The 18,044-nt window shown below is 37.4% G+C and overlaps 1 protein-coding gene across 1 annotated transcript; it reads left to right on the top strand.

Moving 5' to 3' along the window:
* The first annotated feature begins 8,923 nt into the window (after positions 1-8,923).
* LOC146903551 (uncharacterized) lies at positions 8,924-12,375 on the top strand. The gene is made up of 2 exons (XM_085735421.1): positions 8,924-11,415; positions 11,913-12,375. The coding sequence occupies exon 1, from the start codon at positions 8,939-8,941 to the stop codon at positions 10,886-10,888; it is 1,950 nt and encodes a 649-aa protein (XP_085591547.1). The 5' UTR covers positions 8,924-8,938; the 3' UTR covers positions 10,889-11,415; positions 11,913-12,375.
* The last annotated feature ends 5,669 nt before the right edge of the window (positions 12,376-18,044 follow it).

Raw genomic sequence — 18,044 nt, 5'->3', positions numbered from 1 at the left:
CTAACTCTTTTCGAATTTCTGAGCCTGGATCTGTAATAAGCATTAAAAAGGATGTTTGAAAGTGCATTTTATTTTTGAATTCGGAGAACTTTGTCATCTCCGGCACGGTGGCGCCGCCGGCCGAACACCGTGCCGGACTGTTCAAACTCGCTGGAGAATTAGAGAAGACAACCGGTTCTATTTTTGTTAGAAAAAGAAGAAGATATGCTTAAATGTTTTTTTTAAAACTCTAAACCCATTTATATGCCCAAACCGACCCATTTTTCTTTCTAAATTGAACCGGTTCTCCAAACCCAATCCATGAACCGATCCATGAACCCAGGCCCAACTCTCTACTGCTGTGATTCTGTTTGTTGCTTGTTTTAAACACCCATGCATGCTTCCCACACCCCCTGTTTGCCTCAAGTTGCATGAAAAATTCCACAAAAATTCTAGTAATTTTTTATGCTTTTTTTTTGATATTTTTTGACGTATCTTACATGCCAAATCTTGATCACAACATGTGAAAAATATTTTGGTTCTTGATTGATGCTTCGTGTCAATTGTTGTTCAAATCTTGGTAAAATTTCTAAAGTTTTTTTGTGAAGTTGTTGTGATCAATTATTGGCCTTAGATATTTGTTTTTACATATGGAAACTTGCTTCAAAAAATATGTGTTCATGTTTTGTTAATTTGTGCATTCTTTGTTATGTTTTGTGAAAATTGTGATGTGATTTTATTCTTAAACTTTGATGCATAAATGGGGCCTTGAGTATGAGATGTTTGGAGTGAATTTGACTCTTAGATATGATGTATACCTACTGTTTTTTGAATTAGTCTATGTGAATTTTGGGTTTGTTAAATAATGTGAAGCATACTTGTGAATTGAAGCGGATAAAGAAAAACTTGCAATCTTTATATTCTTTGGTATAGTTAATGATCTTAGTTCTCATGTTTTTTTTCTTGAACCAAGCCATTCAAAACTTCTTTAATATCATGAGGATTTAGGCCTTTAACTATACCTTAGAATGGTTTTAAAAGAAATGTCAAGTCTCTTTCATCACTTTTAGTTAATTTCTCTTGTTACTTCATTTTCAAGTTACATTTACTTTACTATGCCTTTAGTGTGTTGTTTCTATTTCATTTGTGCTACTAACTCCTTTTGTTTCATGTCTCATATTCCATAGCATCTTGCATATTCACTTTGCATATTTCTCTTTTTTTCCCTCTCTTTCTATATTTCACTTGCAAGCAAATAGAATGTAAAGTTAGGGCTTTGTAATTCTTTTTTATTTTCATGTCTTTAAATTCTTGCAAGACCATAGAATGTAACTAGGGCATGATGTAAAGGACAGTGGACTCTAATAATGTACACCGACACAAGCACCGACACATGCACACACCTCACTTTAGATGTATGCTTAGAATATGCATGTTTAGATGTATGTTTAGGATTGTATGTTTAGATGAGTGCTTAGGCTTTATACTTAGAAAAATCTCTTTTCCAAAAAATATGAACAACATCACTCAAATATTTTTCTTAATAAACCTTGGGATCAAAATCCCATTGAATTTTCCTTTTATTTTCTTAATCAAACTTTAATGAATTTTAATCATACTTTGACTTTCATTTTGCAAAATAACTAATCCCACCTCACATTTTTTCCAATCTCATGCCCTTGAGGCCTCTCAATCTCCATTCTTCAAAATTCCAATTTTCAAACTTAAAATCAACCAACAAAAACAAAAACATTTTTTCGGAAGAGAACTACGGTGGATTTGATCCCTTAAAAGGGTACGTAGGCAAGGAATCAAATTTCCTTCAATTCAAATAAAATAAAGATTCAAACACATTCTTCTCCCTCCAATTCTTCACTTAGAAAACTCTTAGATTTAAATAATCACTTTCAAATAACATTTAAAAATAAAGCGCGCGCGTAGAAAGTAAAGACGGTTCCTATAGGATACCATAGTCGTTATGGGTGCCTAACACCTTCCCGTAGCGAAAACAACTCCCGGACCTCGATTCTCAAGGGTTTTGCTTACTTTTTCCCATCCCAAGAAAAAATAAGATATCACCGATTAAAAAGGTTCAAACGTAATCAATGTTTGACACCCAAAAACCAAGATAAAACAAAAATTAATTTCAATAAAAACCAATGTTTACAAAATCATAAAAATACTCTACAATTATTTATGGTTAAAACACTCTTTAAATATTTTATAATTCACAACTCATGTATATTTTATTTTAATCCAAAGTTTTTTTTTTTTTGTTTCTTTCAACCTTTGACTCGATTCTATTCAAAACAATATGTTTTTATTTTCTTTTCAAAATAGAGAACAACACTATGACGACAAGATTTATCAAACGTCGAGATTCATGAATCCTACATATTTCTATCTGATTTTCACTACCCTAATACAAAACAACAACATGATTATTATTCTATAACCTCATTATTCTATAACCTGATTATTATTCTTCACTGGGGAGATTCGAGAGTTACGCCTAGTCTTTATTTCCACGCTTGCTCTTTGTTTTTACTTGTTTCATTTACTTGTTTTCCTATGTGAATAAATGTTTAAATTCTTGCAAACGTGTGGGGTGAGAATATCAAAAGTCCTGCACCCGGGCTGAGTGAACTTAGGATTTAGGGGGGATATAATCGACAATTCATTCCGGGGGTTGCCTAGTGTTTTGGATTATGCGATCAATCCCACATAGCTGAGGCATTTTGGGGGTGATGTTGTCGGCGCGTGTTGTCGCGTTTAGGCACTTTACTTCTAATTGTTCTATGACGCTATGAACCGTAGATAACCGAACCCATCCATGGCCATTTTCTAGGATGTAGTGCGGAGGCTAAACCGAGTGTTGTCTCGAGTTTTAGTCGTCACACGATACTACACTCAAGTTAGACCTTCTTACGGATAATCATGGAGCGAGTGTTCGTCTCGTGGCACCATGATATACGTCGAAGAGGTTGCAACTTGGGAACCTTTTTAGAACCCGGTTACTATCTCCTAAAGCCCTAGTCTCACCGGACACCGTGTCCATCCATGACTCCTCGACTTTGAACTTCAACCCACCATGTTTTCTCCGAACTTGAACATAATCATGCATTCATGCATACATGCATACATGCATAAACTTTTTCCATGCATTTATCGAAGGGCTTAGACAAATTGAATTTGTAAACATTGTAGGAATGGGGAAGACTAAGTCCTACAAGTTCAAGGAAGTGGATTTGGTTAGTTTGAGAGATTTGGCACTCAAGATCGAGGATCCGACTGGTTTCCGACATCGTTACGGGGCTTTACTTACTATTCTCCAGACTAATGTGGATGAGAAACTTGTGCACACTCTAGTGCAATTCTATGATCGGGACTATCGGTGCTTCACTTTTCCGGACTTTCAGCTGGTGCCTACTCTAGAGGCTTATTCTTCCTTGATGGGTCTATCTATTGCTAAGGGGGTACCCTTCGCGGGACTTGAGAATCCTCCTACTCCATTGGTTATTGCTAAAGATGTCTATCTCAAGACCACCGATGTCTCCAAGTCACTAAGGCTCGCATCCGAGGGTTCACTTCAGAGTATCTTCTTGAGAAAGCCAAGCTCAATACCACTTGTCAAGACACTCTCGAGGCTATTCTTGCACTTCTCATCTATGGGCTTATTCTCTTTCCAAATCTTGATGGCTTCGTGGACATGAATGCTATTATGATCTTCCACTCCAAGAATCTGGTTCCTACTTTGCTAGCTGACACATACCATGCTATTCATGATCGATCCGGCAAGGGTCGTGGATACATTCTTTGTTGTGTGCCTCTCCTCTATAGGTGGTTTATTTCGCACCTTCCGAAGTCTTTCCATGATAATTCGGAGAATTGGTCTATTTCACAGAGGATTATGGCTCTCACTCCTAATGAAGTGGTTTGGCTCATTCCAGCTTCTAGAGTTAAGGAAATCATCTTTGGTGGTGGGAAGTTTCTTAATGTACCTCTTCTTGGTAACCGGGGTGGAATCAACTATAACCCGGAGCTCGCCTTGCGACAATTTGGTTTCCCGATGAAAGAAAAGCCCATCAATCTTGCTACAGCTCCTTACTTCTTCCACTACTCCAATGCTCCCACGGGAATAAGAGAGGATTTCATGGAAGCTTGGTCCAAGCTTCGGAAGAAAGAGGTGAAGCATATGGGTGTAAGGTCCGGTGTTGCTCATGAGGCCTATACACAGTGGGTGATAAACCAAGCTGAGGAGATTGGTATGCCTTACCCCTCTATGAGATACGTGTCTGCATCTATTCCTACCATGCCTTTGCCTCTACTACCACCTACTCAGGAGATGTATCAGGAGCATCTAGCTATGGAGAGTCGGGAGAAGCATCAGTGGAAGACTAGATACTATGAGGCTGAGAACTTGATCATGACTTTGGATGGAAAGGATGAGCAGAAAACTCATGAGGTCTTGACACCGAAGAAAGAGTTAGCTAAGGCTAGGAGAGAGATTGAAGAGAAAGATAGTTTGCTTATGAGAGACTCTAAGAGGGCTAGGGGAGCCCGTGACTTCTATGCACGATACTGCAGCTATGAGTCTGAGTCTGAGGATGATACTTCCACTTCCTATGCTTGAGGATCTCCATTTCCTGTTGTTATTTCCATTTGTTTATGTTGTTTTACATTTCAAAGTCTATCCCTTGGCTTAGCATTTCAAAGGGAATCGTCTTGTAAAACTATATGTTGGTTGTTTGTTTCCCGTTTATGTTAATTGTTGTTTAGTAATGTTTACAAGAGCTCCAATTTGCTTAAAACCCTTCGATAACACAAAAAAGGAGTCTTTTTGCATATGCATTACCCATTTCATGCATCATATGCATTCATTGGTCACAAAAAACTTCTCTCGTGCTCATTGCCTCCTGGTTTTGTCCGCCGCAGTCTGAAAGGTGGCTCGTGTTCGCAAGGTTTACCAGCCAGATAGAGTTAATCAAACAAGATTTCACAAGAGAAGGATTATGGCTAACTTTGAAGAAGAAAATGCTCAGCTCCGTGCCGAATTGGCTGCTATGAAAGAAGACTTGGCTAAGGCTCATGACACTATGTCTGCTCTGATGGCTGCACAGGAACAACCAGCCACATCTGTCCCAGCTTCTACTGAAGGGATTCCCTCTATCCCACTGTCTACTGTGGCTACCGATGCTCATTTGGTTATGCCCAATGGGCGTCCTTATGGACTCTCGGCTTATTATTCTCCTAATACTGCTGCTGGTGTCTCTGGTTTTGCTGGTCAAGGACAGATTCCCATATCCACTGCTATGCCTCAAGTGACCACCGTTGTTACCGATCCTATTGTCCACACTATGCAACAGGTGATTGATGTCGATACTCCGCGTGGACAAGACCCTGTAATGGAAGCTATGAAACGACAGTTAAGAGAGTTGGCTGGAGAACACCGTGAGGTCAAAGCTAGCCGCGGGAACAATGTCTCTGCTAAGGCTCATGATCTATGCTTGGTATCCCGATTTGAGGTTCCTAAGAAATTCAAGGTGCCAGACTTTGACAAATACAATGGAACTTCTTTTCCACATAGCCATGTCATTCGATACGTCCGAAAGATGGCCAACTACGCAGATAATGATGCCCTAATGATCCACTGCTTCCAGGATAGCTTGATGGAAGATGCGGCAGATTGGTACACTGGCTTGAGCAAAGACAACATCCATACTTATGAAGAACTTGCAGCTGCTTTTGAGAGTCATTATGAGTTCAATACCCGCTTGAAGTCAAAAAGGGATTCTCTTAAGTCTTTGTCTCAGAAGTCGGATGAAACATTCCGTGAATATGCCCAGAGATGGAGAGGGGCAGCTGCCCGCGTTTCTCCTCGGCTTGATGAGGAAGAATTAACACAGACGTTCCTGAAGACTTTGAAGAAGGAATATGTTGAAAGAATGATAGTCTCTGCTCCAAATAATTTCTCCGACATGGTTACTATGGGAACTCGTCTAGAGGAGGCTGTCAGAGAGGGTATTATTGTTCTTGAGAAGGGTGAATCCTCAACTAGCGCACCTAAGAAGTATGGTAATGGCCACCACAAGAAGAAGGAATCTGAAGTAGGGATGGTATCTGGTAATCAGTCTACACCTGCTAATGCTACTCAGTTACCTTTACCCTACCAATACATGCAGTACTCTCAACATCCTTTCTTCCCGCCATTCTATCAGCAATATCCCCTGCCACCGGGTCAACCACCAGTGCCCGTTAATGCCATTGCTCAACAAGTACAACAACAGCCTCCTGCTCAACAGCAGCAGCAACAATAGGGTCCTCGGCCCAGGACTTATTTTCCACCAATACCAATGCGGTATGCTGATCTGCTCCCAACTCTACTTGCTAAGGGACATTGTGTCACCAGACCAGGCAGGCCTCCGCCTAATCCCTTGCCTCCTAGGTTCCGACAGGATCTTACATGTGAATTCCATCAGGGTGCTGTTAGCCAATATATTTTACTAGCTGTAATAAATGTGGTCAAAGTATAGTTGACCTAGATTTAAAGAAGATTCGAACATAGTGTTGTATTGAAAGCAAATTTAGGTTCGAAGATGGTAGAAGACTTCGACAGAGCAGTTTTCGAAGGTGGTTATCAACAGTTATTCTTTAAGTCAGTTTGTATTTTAAGTTTGTTTTCAAATAAGCAAAACTGTCGACTTGTGGCAGTTGTAGTTTGAATTTCAAAGAAGTGTAGTTATTTCTAGACTTAGTATAAATAGTAGTTTTTCATAGGAAAAACGGGTCACAATTCCATCATACAAACTTACACTCAAAGTATCCGTATGGAAGCGAGAAACGAGTCACAAGTTGCAATGTATGAATCTGTGTACCAACTTTTGTTTAATCAATACAATTTACCTTTTTTTCTTTAAGTGTTCTTGCACTTTACTTTATTAAGTTCGATTGAGTTCAAGTGGATTGAATTCGATTGTTTTTATCATATTTCTTATATTTTCGACACCAGAGACACAGAATTTCTAACAACAAGAACAAACACAATATGTCCTAAGATTTACTGGTTGATCTTGCAAGTTACCATTTGTAAACCAGCGGTTGTTTACGAAAATCCAACGTAAACAAATTGGCACGCCCAGTGGGACTGTTTGTGCTTTTTGTTTATAGTTTTTGTTAGAGTTTCTTTTAATTCTGGTTTGTTTTGTTGTGTATGCAATTAAGAAACAAGAAATTGCTTTTTAATATGACACGCGCTAACAACCAAAAGAAAACAAATCCAACATCTTCAAATGAAGATGTGGATCAAGTGACGGTTGAAGATGATGTTCCATCCCCAGGGAATGTTAAAACATCACAGGCTGTTCCAACTAGTAATACAGCCACTCAAATATCGTCTCAGGCCATGCCTTCGATGGCCACAGTAATTTCTCAAGCCATGCCTTCGATGGTTACCCAAACTTCCCATGATTATCCAAATAATACTTCTATTCAAGGAGTTTGGGATCATAGATCAATGCCATTTGGTATGCCATCATCATTGATGCAAGGCTTACAAACTAGTGGTAATATGTTTTCAGAAAATTTAAATGTTTCATTACCACAACTTTTTGGTCCTGGGGTATCTACCACATATAGAAGTCCCCAACAAAATTTAACCAATGCTTCTATGGCTACCATTAGGCAAACTATGGAAGAAACTAATCATGATATGGTTAATATGATGACCCAACAAATTGGTACTGTCATAAATCCTTTAATTCGAGACACCAGCACTAGTTATCAAAGGTTGTCTGATCAAATGGAAAGAATTGCTAATTTCTTTGGCGCTCCACCAATCCAAAATACCCAATTGCCTCAAAATCGAAATTTGAGGGCAATTGAAATAATTGCTGATGAACCAGTGGTTCGAAATCATGAAAATATTGTCCAACCACAAGTAGTACAACCACAAGTTCAGGCAGAACCTGAAAGACAACCCATTTTGGTTAATAGAAACCAAGATGCCGATCAAGTGGTTTTACAAGCCCGTCGAAACAATTTCGATGGTCAGAATAATATAGCGGGTATTGTCGAGGCTTTGTTAGCCCAAAATGGTTTTAATATGGGTTTACATAGACCAAATTTTGTGTCTCCTTTGTCTGAGTATGTTTTAGACGCTGAATTGCCTAGAAATTGGAAAATTCCAAAGTTTACCAAATTTGCTGGAGAAACTAATGAATCTACTGTCGAACACATTGCTAGGTTTCTCATGGAAGCAGGAAATATTGCAGAAAATGAAAATTTGAGAATGAAATATTTCCCAAGTTCTTTGACAAAAAATGCTTTTACTTGGTTTACAACTTTACCTCCTCATTCAATTTATAGTTGGAACCAATTAGAAAAAGCCTTTCATGAACAATTTTACATGGGTCAATCTAAGATTAGTTTGAAAGAATTGGCCAGTGTTCGACGTAAAAGTCATGAGTCAATCGATGATTATCTCAATAGGTTTCGTCTCCTTAAGGCTAGATGTTTTACTTCTGTTCCAGAATATGAATTGGTCGAAATGGCTGCTGGTGGCCTCGATTATTCTGTTCGAAAGAAATTAGATACCCAGTACTTAAGAGACATGGCCCAATTGGCAGACAGAGTTCGACAAGTTGAAAGACTTAAAGCTGAAAAAACTAGAACTCATAACAAATTTCCTAAAAAGGAAAAAATTGCCTATATAGAAACAGGAGATAGTGAACCCGAATTCGATTGGGGTTTAGATATCGTTGAAGACAATGATATAAACCTAGCAGAATTAAAAGATGGACCTCCATATGCTTGTAAAATGTTGAGGCCATCCAATGGAAAAAATCCTGAAGATCCCAAGAGTGACAAATATCCTTCTAAAACTTATACTTTTGATATTACTAAAAGTGAAGAAATTTTTGATCTTTTAGTTAATGATGGCATAATATTAGTGCCACCTAATATGAAGTTGCCTCCTTTGGAACAAAGGAAGAAAAGAGGATTTTGTAAATTCCATGGTTTTTTAGGTCATAACCTATCTCGATGTACTCGTTTCAGGGATTCTGTACAAAAAGCTCTTGATGAAGGGAGGCTGAAATTTGGAGAGAAATCAAAACAGCAAGTGGATGGAGATCCTATGAAAAAGGCAGAGTCCATGTTTGCTGATGTTTCTGCCAATGTGGCAGAATCCATGTTTGCTGGTATTTCTATCAATATGGTGGAAATTTCAGAGAATATTGATGCAGAAATGGTTACTGAGGACCATCAAATTGAAGAGCCAGTGGTTACTGAAGATCAATTGGCCAAGGAAATGGAGAAAGCATATCCAAAGGCTGAAGAAGATTTGGTTGATTTTTTAAACCGATGTAAAATATCTAACACCAATGCTATGCTTTGTCCTCGATGTAGTGCAGTGTTCGATAAAGAAGCTGCGAAATCAGTTGAAGGATATCAACCTCAAACAAAACGTAAAGGAGGGTGGTTCGAGAACCGTTCTAAATTTGGCTTTAACAAAAGAGGTGTTCCTTACAAGATGAAAACTTCAGAGAAGTATCAAGTGAAGAACCATAAGAAGACGTTCGTTCCTTCATCGAAGTCTCCTATTGATACTTGGGTTTTCTCTGGGGGCAAGAAAACTGGTCATTCTGCGCCTCCAGCACCACCAACAAAATGGGTAAAAAGAGCTGTCAAAGTTCCAGACCAACCAGAGAGTTCTAATCCTAACAAGTATGCTTACAAAAATAACTATAAAGGTAAGAATCCTATGACTAGAACTCAATGGCGCCGTTTTCAACGCCAGAAAAAGGAAGGAGTTTTGAAAGATGTCACTAATGATGACAAAAGTAAGGGAAAACAACCAATAGTTTTCGAAATGGTTAAAAAACCAGCTACTGAAAGAATTTTCCCTCCATTATCTTCTGCTTTAAACATCCCCAAAGGGGATGATGATATTCTAACTTCTACTTTTTCAGATTCTGAACCAAGTCTTGACATTATATGTGTGGTTTCTGTACTACCAATTGAATATGCATATGATGTATCTTCGAAGGCCAATCATGATGATGAATGTGATTTCACTGAGGAAATGGCTCGTCATAGGCCTCTGTGTTATTATGTTATGAACAATGGCTGCATCGAAGATCAACATGCAGTGTTCGAAAAACCTGATGATAGCATGAAGCTTCATTTAAAGCCTTTGTTTATTCAAGCTAAATTAAATGGTGTTGGAATTAACAAAGTGTTAGTAGATGGTGGTGCTACTGTTAATCTCCTACCACAATCTTTTCTAAGGAAACTTGGTATTTATGAATGTGATTTGAAACCACATAATGTAGTGCTCACTAATTATGAGGGATCTACTGGACAATCTCTTGGTGCTATCGAACTAGAATTGGTAGTAGGAAGCATAACCAGAGCAACTGTGTTTTTGGTAGTTCCTTCTAAAGCCAATTTCAATGCATTATTAGGGAGGGAATGGATCCATGCTGTAGGTGCAGTTCCTTCTACAATGCATCAAAGGATTGTGATTTGGAGGAAAGATGGTTTGGTAGAGAATATTGAGGCTGATCAGAGTTATTATTTCAAAGCTGAAGTTGATAATCAAGATATCAACAAAAAGAACTTTGACAAACAGCTTCAATATATTGCACCATTCATGGAAAATGATGCATCAAGTTCTATGACTAAAGAAGAAAAATTCTTTGTAAAACTTGCACCAGAATGGGGTTTTCGTTGGAAAACTGCATTCGACGATGACTTCGTAGTGGTGAACAATGAAGATTGCCATGAGAAGATACCTGTAAAGGAAACAGATTTGCTGAAGACAAGAAGTACTTCGTACAAGAGGGTTACTGATGACCAAGGATATTCAGCAAATGGAATCTCACCAACTGGGTGGGATATCAATAATTGATCAATGGTTGAGCCCAGCATATGGGAAAAGATTACGGCTTATGTAGCCGAGAAAAACTTCGATTTGGCTGAAACAGCCAAAGAAGAAGAGGTCTTCGATGCTTCAGTAGAAAATAATTCTGATGACCTCGTTGATGATCAAAAATTAGACTGTATTTACGATGATGAACCTTTGGGTTTTGAAGAAGATCCAATGGAATCTACAATAAAAATGAAGGCCCAAGATCCTCTTGAAGAAGTGGATATAGGAGATGGTTCTGTAAAAAGACCAACATACATAAGTTCAAAGATTCCTAAGAGCTTCAGAGATCGAATTGTGGCGCTTTTGAAAAATTACAAGGATTGCTTTGCTTGGGATTATCATGAAATGCCTGGTTTGAGTAGAAAGGTTGTAGAGTTGCAATTGCCAATCAGGACAGACAAGAAACCAGTGAAGCAAATTCCAAGAAGGTTTGCACCAGAGATTCTACCAAAAATAAAAGAAGAGATCGAAAGACTCCTCAAATGTGGCTTCATCAGACCTGCAAGGTATGTTGATTGGTTAGCTAATGTAGTTCCTGTTAAAAAGAAAAATGGAAGTATAAGAGTTTGTATTGATTTTAGAGATTTAAATCTCGCCACTCCTAAAGATGAATATCCTATGCCAGTAGCAGAAATGTTGGTAGATTCTGCAGCAGGTTTCGAATATTTGAGTATGCTTGATGGTTATTCAGGTTATAATCAAATATTTATTGCTGAAGAAGATGTTTCTAAAACAGCATTTCGATGCCCAGGGGCATTAGGATGTTATGAGTGGATAGTAATGCCATTTGGTCTTAAAAATGCTGGTGCTACATATCAAAGAGCAATGAATTCAATGTTTCATGATTTAATTGAAGATTTTATGCAAATTTACATTGATGATATTGTTGTGAAATCATCTTCTGAAAACAAACACTTAGAACATTTACGTTTATCATTCGAAAGGATGAGACAATATGGATTAAAAATGAATCCATTAAAATGTGCGTTTGGTGTTTGTGCAGGTGATTTTTTAGGATTTGTTGTCCATAAAAAGGGCATCGAAATCAATCAAAATAAGACTAAAGCTATAATGGAGGCTAAAGCACCCTCTACCAAAAAAGAGTTGCAGTCTTTATTAGGCAAAATAAATTTCCTCAGAAGATTTATATCTAATCTAAGTGGCAGAGCACAAGCATTCTCGTCATTACTTCGATTAAAGAAAGAGGAAATTTTTAGATGGGAGCCTGAACACCAAAAGGCATTTGAAGACATAAAGTCATATTTATCTAATCCTCCTATTCTTTCACCTTTGTTGAAAGACAAAAAGATGAAGTTATATATAGCATCATCTGAAAGAACTATAGGGAGTATGTTAGCACAAGAGGATGAAAATGGTGTAGAAAGAGCCATTTATTATCTTAGTAGAGTTTTAAGTGATGTTGAAACAAGATATCATCCTAGTGAAAAATTATGTCTTTGTTTGTATTTCTCATGTGTAAAACTTAAGCATTATATAAGACCTTTTGATGTTTATGTTTATTCCCATTTCGATATTATTAAGCACATGTTATCTAAACCTATTCTGCATAGTAGAGTTGGTAAATGGGCTTTGGCACTCACAGAATATTCTTTAACTTATCAATCTTTGAAAACTGTGAAAGGCCAAATAGTGGCTGATTTTATTGCTGATCATTCCATTGAAGAACCTGTGACTGGGGGCATCGAAACATTTCCATGGACATTGTATTTCGACGGGTCTAGTCATAAAAATGGTTCTGGAATAGGTATAGTTATTGTTTCACCAACAAATGAAGTAACCAAATATAAATTTCGAATTAGCCAATATTGTTCGAATAATGAGGCAGAATATGAAGCCTTAATAAATGGTTTAGAGATTTTGCTCGAACTGGGGGCAAAATGTTTAATTATTAGAGGTGATTCTGAATTAGTAATAAAGCAAATAACAAAAGAATATAAATGCCTCAAAGAAACTTTGATAATGTATTACACTATAGTTAATGCATTACTTAAACATTTTGTTCAAATTGAAGTTCAACATGTTCCTAGAGCAGAAAATCAAGAAGCTAATGATTTAGCTCAATTAGCTTCTGGATACAAACTTTCGAAGGAACAAGAGCAAGAGGTTATTGAAATTAAAACAAAGCGTAATTCGATAGACATTGTGCCTAACAAATTGTTAAGACCAAAACTTGGGGGCATGGAAGCATTTCAAGGATACCTTCAGAGTGCAAAATTTTCTGAAATTTTGGTCATTAACAATTTGGATGATAATGATTGGCGAAAACCCATAGTCAATTTTTTGGAAAATCCAGATGGCACAACTTGTAGAAAAGTCAAATATAGAGCCTTGAGTTATGTGATAATAGGCAATGAATTATTTAAAAAGACTCCAGAAGGAGTTTTACTTAAATGCCTTAGTGAAGCAGAAGCATATTTGGCTGTATCGAATACTCATAGTGGTGCTTGTGGTACACATCAAGCAGGCCATAAAATAAAATGGCTTTTGTTTCGACAAGGTGTTTATTGGCCAACCATGTTAAAAGATTGCATAAATTTTGCTAAAGGTTGTAAAGAATGTCAAGAACATGCTGGAATTCAAAAAGTACCAGCTAGTGAATTACATTCAATAGTGAAACCTTGGCCATTCAGAGGATGGGCTTTAGATGTAATTGGGGAAATCAAACCTAAGTCATCCAAAGGCTACAAATATATTTTGGTTGGAATAGATTATTTCACTAAATGGATAGAAGCTGTTCCACTAAAAGATGTTACTCAAGATGAAGTTATAAACTTCATTCAAAAATTTATTATTTATAGATTTGGCATACCAGAAACTATTACTACAGATCAAGGATCTGTATTTACTGGTCGAAAGATGGTAAAATTTGCTGAAGAAATAGGATATAAATTGTTGACTTCAACACCATATTATGCTCAGGCAAATGGTCAGGTAGAAGCAGCAAATAAGAATTTGATTACTATAATCAAAAGAAAAGCTAGCCAAAAGAAAAAACCCAAAGAATGGCATGAGTTTCTTTATGAAGCTTTATGGGCAGTTCGAACTTCTCCTAAAGAATCTATAAATACTACTCCTTTTCGATTAACATTTGGCCATGATGCTGTATTGCCAACAGAAATCTTACTTCAATCTACTCGAATTCAAAGACAAATCGAAATTCCTACAAATCAATATTTGGATATGATGTTGGATGAATTAGTAGATATTGATGAAGAAAGATTAATGGCTTTAGAAGTGCTTACAAAGCAAAAAGAAAGAATAGCAAAAGCCTATAACAAAAGAGTTAAATCGAAATTATTCCTGCAAGGGGACTTAGTTTGGAAAGTTATCTTGCCTATGGATAAAAAGGATCGATGTTTAGGAAAATGGTCTCCTAGTTGGGAAGGACCATGGAAAATTCTAAGAGTTTTTTCGAATAATGCGTATGAGATCGAAGAACTACAAGAAGATCAGAGAATTCTACGCATAAACGGTAAATATTTGAAAAAATATAAACCGATGTTACAAGAAATTAAAATTACACAAGAGTAATTTGATTCGAAATAAAAACTTGGCATTAATTTAAAAATGCCAACTGATGGGCAGGTTACATCGAAATGCTTAAAATGGAAAAACCATTACAAAAGAAAACATAAAATACTTAAAGACTAAAAAGCATTTAATGATGGTTTTCACCATTCAGTTACAATCCCAAAACGATCGAGAAACCAGCGAATTTCCGTATCGAGACGACACCTGAAGCAAGCATTGACCAAGTAGTATTCATGATCTGGCCCAGGTAGAAGTGCATACCAGCCTCCAATTCTCCCATCTCCTGCACAGTTGTGGTAGTTGTTGCAAAAACGACGCCTAGTAAGCCAAATAGGCATGGGCCTATTCCACCAAGGACAGCGAAATCGATAAGTTGAAGTCCCTCCCAAAATGTCGCTTCGAAATTCTGCCAATCGATGTGTCCATGCAAGATCTTCGAAGTCTTCGAGGATGTTTTCTGGCATAGGCATGGAGAGTGCATTGATGAGAAGACGGTAGTACCTTGCACTCAGAGAGCCAGTGGCGTTGATAGCAGTAGTGAGGAGGCGTTTCATTTCTTCAATGTTTGGATTAGCGTCCAACATGTGTTGAGTGCTTCGAAGAATACAGAACATGGCGTTGCCATGATTCCAGAGTCTAAGTTTAAAAGCAAACTTAGAATGAGCCACCATAGCATTGTTGTACCATTCATTGGGGTCGTAGAGGAAGTAGAGGACATCATGTCCAAAAGCCCTAGAAACTTCAGAATCCTCACTGACACGCCAATGCCTGCTACTGGTATGGCGAAAGGCGAAAAGATCTTTCCTGCTTTGAGCAGCAATCTTTGCAGCAATCTTGACTAAAAGATCATCACTCAGATTATCAATGGTGGTCATGATGATTTGGGAAAGAAGGCTTTGAGTAAGAAGGATTTTTTCAGACGAAGACGAAACAAAGAAAAGAGTGATTTTTATAAAAGGAAAATCATATTTATAGGGGAGGGAAGTTGAAAGAAGTGGTTCAATCAGACGGTTCTTCTTGCTTTGAAGATGATGACACGTGGGAACAGTTATTCTGATGGCCAATGGTTACTTAACTTTGTAATCTGAGGGAAGTTTTAAAGGTTTTCTTTTAAAAGGATTAATCTGTGTTAAAAGGTTATTTATTTGTTTTATTTCTTTTCAACTTCCTAGACAAGTTTAACTTGTTGGGTTAAACAAAAAGTTACTTTTTTGTTTCCTCATCATTAAAATGTCTTGGAAATTGTTCCAATCTTATTTGGATTTAAATAAAATTTGAATTCGATATAAGAAAATAAGAAAGGAATTTCGATGATTGAAAAGAAATTGTCATTCGAAACAGAAAATGGTCCATAAATTGTTATAAAGACATTACAGACCAAGATATTCGATAAGGCTGAAATAAAATAAAAGTCTTAGAGAATAAAATAGAAACAGAACTAAATCTCAAATGATGAGATGAGTTTCTCGATTTGGCTCTTGTATTCAGCAGTTGAGTATCGAGAGCATGGTTGTCACTTGCAAGTTGAGCAATGGTAGACTCTAGTTCCTTGGAGAGCTTGAATTTGTTAACAGCTTCATTGGCTTCTTGATTTCTGGCTTCATCCTTAGCCAAAATTTCAGCTTTCTGAGCTTCCAGCTCTTTAATCTTGGCATCGATGTCAACCACTTGCTGCTTCGCATTGTTTCTTTCTTGCTGAAGAGTTTTAAATTTCTCTTGGAAGGATGACAGTTCGATCACAATTTGATCATGATACGCTTTCTTCTCTTCCATTTGAGCTTGATCAGTTTTCCTCTTCTGGAAGTTTTGATTAGCACTCTCCAACATTGGTTCAAGATAGTTAAACAGGTTTCGAAATTTCCAACCAGTTGGGAGAGCACCAAGCTTTTCAAATAAACTCCTGATTTCAGCAAGAGCTCCAGCATCCTTTTCAATCAACTCTAGCAAGTTGGCTTCGATGATCTTCTTTTGAAATTCTGCTAGCAGGTTGTTCTTTGAAGTCTCAGAGGGATTTCCCTTGGATGAATCAGAAGTTTGGCCAGTGCTAGTTGAGAAAAGAGTATTACTCTTAGCTATCAAGGCAAAAGCGTTGAAAGGATCATCTTTGGCCAATCGATCGATTTCTTCCAGATCGATCATAGGAGTATCTTGTTGAGCAGTCATCTCTGCATCACCAGGAGCATCTTGTCGAGTAGTGATTTTTGTATCTTCAGTAGCAAAGTTTGATACATTATCTCCAAGGGTGGGTGCAGAATAAGATTGATCATTGTTGAGTGATTCATCATTTACCAAGTCATCAGTGGGTGTTTCTGTTTGTTGTTGTTGAGAAAGATTCACTTTAAGACCTTCTGGACTGCTAGCATCATCATGCTCATCTTCTTTGTCTTCAGCAATTGGTGAAGTGGTCTTCGAAGAAGGAAGGTCTTGCCCATGTTGTGATGGATTAGCTTGTTCTTGTTCGATACCCTAAAAAGAATAAGATAAATGCTTAAAACAAGACACTTAGAAATATTTCGTATAAAATATGGTTTTGATAAAATACCTTCGAACCATTATCACCAACATGTGAATGAGCACTAGAGTGAGAATTCTTTCGAAGACGTTTGAATGTTTTAGATGGTGAGATGGTGGGAGAACCTTCAGAAGCTCCCACTTCGACTTCCTTTTCTTGGACAAGTGATATTTGTTCTTGTTTTCTTTTCCTTCTTCCTTCAGTATTGACTTTGGGAAGTGTTACTTTGGAAGCTTCGATCTGTTCTTTAGTTATCTCCACCTCGTCATCATCATCAGAGAGATCGACAGTTGCTTGTTCTTTCTTGTTCTTCGATCTAGAAGGTCTTTTCGATGAAGTTGTTTTCACTTTGGGTTCCTTTGATTTAGGAGGTTCCTTCGATGCAGCCTCAGATTTCTTCGATTCAACTTCTTTAGTTTGGGAAACTTTCTTTTTCTTCTTGTCAGACTTGCTTTTTGAGGTGTTCTGGGTGCTGGCATCATCGAGCTTTGTTTCTCCTTGAGTTAAAGGCAAAGCTGAAATATGTGATTATACAGATAAGTACTATTTTTTCTAAAAATAGTATTAATATATTTTAGTAAAGGAAAAAATCATACCCATGATACTGGGAGTTTCGATTCGAACTTGGGATAATTCATAGCCAAGTTCACCACTATATTGATATAAATTGCATTTAGCATAGGTTACTAAATTATTCTGTGGGATTTTGAAATTATAAAGTAACCATTTTGGGTATGGTGGCCTAAAGGCCAAAGCAAGATTACAAGATGGAAATTTTGCTAGTCTCATTTTCTTTTCTAAAACATAAAGATATTTATTGGGTGTTCCAGGGGGAAAAATTGTTTCTGGAATTTTTTCTCGAATTTTGTCTCTCAAGGTCTGAGCAGCATAATATACTGTCCTCCTTGGATGTAAAGGGTTATATGTTGTTTGATAATATCTTTGAAATTGCTGAATTTCTTTAATGTGCGTACCTCTAGTCTTCTTGTCTTTGTTCTGCAAAGTGTGAAAAGTACTGGTCAGTTGAGGCAGCAATTCATCAGGATTCCCTCGATTGGATTGGCGTATGTA

This window comes from Medicago sativa, chromosome 8, assembly GCF_051527215.1.
Source record: "Medicago sativa cultivar Bolivia chromosome 8, Bolivia_mono, whole genome shotgun sequence".
Lineage (NCBI taxonomy): Eukaryota > Viridiplantae > Streptophyta > Magnoliopsida > Fabales > Fabaceae > Medicago > Medicago sativa.
Note: the sequence above shows the minus strand (reverse complement) of the source record. Positions and strands in the feature narration are given on the sequence as shown.